This window comes from Drosophila montana, unplaced genomic scaffold (assembly GCF_035044405.1).
Source record: "Drosophila montana isolate Dmon_TW-CO22-7 unplaced genomic scaffold, ASM3504440v1 contig_2669_1, whole genome shotgun sequence".
Classification (NCBI taxonomy): Eukaryota; Metazoa; Arthropoda; class Insecta; order Diptera; family Drosophilidae; genus Drosophila; species Drosophila montana.
In genome coordinates this window covers 357,754-361,972 of record NW_026997536.1, presented here as the reverse complement: position 1 = coordinate 361,972, position 4,219 = coordinate 357,754, and the positions used below count along the sequence as shown (strand labels likewise).

General features: G+C 37.9%; 1 protein-coding gene across 1 annotated transcript; it reads right to left on the bottom strand.

Annotated features, from left to right (window-relative positions):
• Nucleotides 1–1,657: 1,657 nt before the first annotated feature.
• Nucleotides 1,658–2,975, bottom strand: LOC135429679 (uncharacterized). The gene is made up of 4 exons (XM_064684097.1): nucleotides 2,446–2,975; nucleotides 2,280–2,387; nucleotides 1,983–2,224; nucleotides 1,658–1,908 (listed from the first exon to the last, which is right to left on the bottom strand). Exons 1-3 carry the CDS (start codon nucleotides 2,803–2,805, stop codon nucleotides 2,030–2,032), a joined length of 663 nt encoding a protein of 220 aa, XP_064540167.1. The 5' UTR covers nucleotides 2,806–2,975; the 3' UTR covers nucleotides 1,658–1,908; nucleotides 1,983–2,029.
• Between the last annotated feature and the right edge of the window lie 1,244 nt (nucleotides 2,976–4,219).

Sequence of the window (4,219 nt, the reverse complement as noted above, 5' to 3'; positions counted from 1 at the left end):
TGGCGAGGCATAAAACCGAAAAAACTGTTGATGAAACTGCAGAAACACGCGCGCACACAGCTGAGGCGCCGCGACTTTTTCAGCTGCAATGCAACAGGAGGCGGCGTGTTAATGCAGAAGGGCAACAACAACAACAACAATAACAACGACCCTTGACGGCAAGTGCCAAACTCGTGATGAACTGAAGCTGAAGCAGCTCTGGTCAGTGGTCCTCGAACTCGTGGGTTCGCATTCATCACGTCAAGATTTACAGACGGCCGCACGTTCTCGTTCGCCGCCTGCCAGTGGGCGCATTTCATGTTTTCCCTTGAGCCCTTTTCGCTGGTCTCTTTTAGCCACAAGGACTACGCCCGGTAGTCTTTTTTTTCGTTTCCTCCTGTTTGGCTTTAGCCCTAATGAGGCATGTTGTTGACTGTGAACCTCCGTTGCTGCCCCGATTTTTTGATTTTGCCCTTTTTGACCGTCGCTGGAAAGTGTCAAGTTGTGCAAAGAGCGAAAATTGCATTTAATTGCATAAGAACAACTTTTGCTTGTTTTAACATATTTGTTAGTCATACGCACAGTTGGGCACAAACAAAACTACGTATACGCCATGTCGCACGCGGGCAGCTAGAAAAGCCGACGGGAAAAGTTTTTCTAACTATTCACAAATGGAAATGTATATTACCCCTCCCAGCTGGTCCCACTCCGTGGATAGTGTTTATTGAATTATCACAAATGTCCCCTCAACTTTTGGGTCAATTGCTGCTGCTATTTAGAAACATTTTACATCATTCTGCTAGATAAATTATTATTACTAAATAATATTTATTATTTAATTTATTTTATATTGTAATAATTTTTTATTTTATTTGTGTTTCATGTATCAAATGCTGGAATCAACCATTTCTGTAATTAAATCACAGAATTTTGTAGATATATATAAAGTTTTGCCTTTGGCTGATTGCATTTCATTTAAACAATTTAATTAAAAATGTTCGTATTGGTTGACGCAAGTTTTTGGGGTATGCTTTTTTGTTAGGCAGGGCGCCCACATATGTTGCCATGTTTAATTGCTTTATAAACCCGCAAAGCAAGTGCTGCCTGCCTCAGCACCGCCGACAGACAATCACAGACAAAGAAATAAGCCCACAGCGCCATTATAGCATTTAGAAAAGGAGTTGAACATGAAGGCGGCAACAAGGATACACAAAAACAATTACACACACTCACACACACAGCCAGATATTTGAACGAAAACAAAGCTGAAGTCAACAGCGCGAAAGGCAATTTTAACTTTTCTTCTGTATACCTCATGGAAAAGTACTTTACATTGTTCTACAATAGACATTTTCTAGGAAGCTCATTTAAAACACTTGTCTCCTTTATGTAGTGCATTACGAATGGACTGCGCATATGTTGCCTTGCGGTTCTCTAATTAGCAGAAAAAAGGCCCATTTTTTGGGCACCAATAGTCCGTTATTATAATATTAAAGCACATATTTGAAAATTGTTTACAAAGATTTGAATTTCCTAGCACCGCCTGGTTTTAAAATGCGCCTATTTCAGGTAAACCAAGGCCACTAAAATTTTCAACCTTCTTTTTTTGTTGATTGTTTGATTTTGTAGGTCAATTCACCCACATGAAGATCTAATTTTTTAATAGATATTTATGTCATTCGATGTTCGCTTGTCACTTTATTTGACAATATTTCATTGATAATTTATACAGTATTCTAAAATTCAAATTGTTAATTATTAATAAGCCAACATTGCTATAAGTATGTGACGGATTTATGTATAATACCCAATCTCATTTAGAACAGTTTCAGTTTTAGTTATTCCAACAAAGCTACCCGAGTTCTTAGAACCTAATGAAATTCTTTCCTAACTTTGGCTACGTTTATATTCAAAAAGCCCGCACATATGCTGCAATCAATAATAATAATGATAGTGAAAAGATTAATAATAAAATAATAATCAAAATAATGCATAATACCTACTATATATTTGAAAATTCATTAAAATTGTAAGACAAAATCATTCAAAGTTAATCTTCGCCAGGAAAGAGTGTTGCAATATTTGTGCAATATGCGATTGTGGTTATGTCGGATAAATCGGGAAATATCTGTCCCAGAAATTCCAACAGTGCCGGCTGATTACTTACAATCTCATTATATTCCTCATATGAGATAACGCCATCCTTGTCCAAATCAAATTTATTGAATATAAACTCGGTCATATCCTGGAAGAAAATGTGCATATATAGTAGAATGTATTTGAAGTGGTTCATCACTTACCGCCTGCAACTCTTTGACCTCATCGTCATCTTCACCCACAAAGAAATTGTTGATGGCCATGCCAACAGTTTCGCGATTCAGCACGCCAGAGGAAGAAGTTGTGTATACCTGGAGTTTGGTGCCCATTATTTTTCTTTGTGCTTTCCACATAATATCTAAATAATACCTTATATGCAAACAGCATGCGCTCCTCCAAGTTTTTGCTTAGGAACACTGAGAATAGCTTCATCCAGGCCTCCGGCCCGATGTAGATCACATCGGCGGTGATATTTAGCAATATACGTTCTATAATGGTCATATCGTAGATGCGAAAGAGCACCAGAAATAGATTGTACATTTGCTTTTTTTTCATCTGCTTGGCAGTCGGCCCATTGATCTGCACGAATTTGTAGTAGATGATGAGAAGGCAGACAACTTCAGTTTGGTTAAAATCCGTGGAGGCGGTGAACTGTTTGATCAAACTACTGTAGAGCGTCAGAAATTTGGTATTGGCCATGTCATCCATGGTAGTATCGATGCGATTCATTTTGGCGTTTTGTTTGGTATCTGGCTTGCTCTATAAGATATGATAATTGGTGTTTACTGTTTTTACTGAGTGCTGTGCTTGTGCCTCGTGAGTGTGTAAGTTTTTTATTTTTTGTGGTTCGATAATACGAAAATATAATTTGGACTTTTCCTACACAGGCCTACTTAAAATTGTCGACAAAAACTGCCTAATTTTTTACCTGAGCTTAAGGACAGGGAAATCTATGGTATTTTGTAGTTTTATATTTTTGTATTATTTGTCAAATAGCCGTGCTAATACAACCAGGCAAGCGTACCTGGCTCTGAGTTACCCTGTATCCCATTCTAATTAACTCTGGGATATTTATTTAAATGTAATGCTGGTTTTGGCGACCTTTCAATGCGCTGCCATAATGTATCGGTAAACAAAATTGTGTTCAAACAAAATTGTGTTCTTTTTGTTTTAAATAAATCCCCAAACCTCGAGCCAGCTAAACAAATACTTATTTAAAATTTATTTAAATTTGTATTTTAGGATATTTAAGACTTCAAACATATGAAAATACGCCATATAGGATCGAATTTCTTCTTCTAAATGTTACACACATATGCAAAGCGTTTGTATGCGAATAGGCTCTAAATTCATTTGATGTATATATCAATAACATATTTAAAGCATATGTTATTATATTGCAGCGTTAAAGTTAAAATGAATTTGACGCTCGCAAAAGGTAGGCAAAATAAATTTAAAATATTCGCTTGATGAAATGTGACTTAAAGTCAGATTTCATGTTTATGTTGAGGCCGCGAATACGCAATCCTATAAATGATATGAAATAATCCACATTCTTTTGGGCTCTTTGTCTGCTTACAAGTATTTTGAGGGTGGTGCCACGAAGGCGTGGCTGCCGCCTCAAAACAAAACAAAATGTAACGAGCGCAATTTAAAGGCAATAAAAAAGCGAAGCAAAGACATAAAAAATACATCAGAGTCCTTACGCGGTGCTATGTGTGTGGGTGTTGCCATTTTTGTTTTTGAAATAAATATTTCAATGGAAAAATGTTTAAAGCTGTGAGCATGAGAAATGCGTAAATAATAATCCACGCCAGGCCACACGCAGAAGGCTGCAGAGGAAGCAAAGGACTTCAACTGGAAATCAGCGGAAATGGTCGTGCAGCCATTTTGTTTTTGGAGTAACAAATGTTGCCAGCCTTTCGGGGCTCGGCTCTTGTAATTGTATGCCGCACATGCTGTCATACATGCGGCTTTACAACACAAGCACCTCCCCCAACCACCCATTCATGGCTCAACCCCCCGTCACGGCAGCATAACAATAAAAAAAAGATTCACGCGCCTTAATGTCGGCAAGTTGACAACACGGAGTGTTAGCGGATTTACAGCACCACCACAGCGCACAAAACCACAACACACACAC

Bases quoted from the DNA above. Each gene is read 5' to 3' on its own strand.
- LOC135429679 (XM_064684097.1), bottom strand. From the start codon at position 2,805: ATGAATCGCATCGATACTACCATGGATGACATGGCCAATACCAAATTT. The intron at 2,388-2,445 runs GTATTATTTAGA...ACCAAACTCCAG, and splicing joins GCATGCTGTTTGCATATAAG to GTATACACAACTTCTTCCTC. The intron at 2,225-2,279 runs GTAAGTGATGAA...ATTTTCTTCCAG, and splicing joins AGGTCAAAGAGTTGCAGGCG to GATATGACCGAGTTTATATT.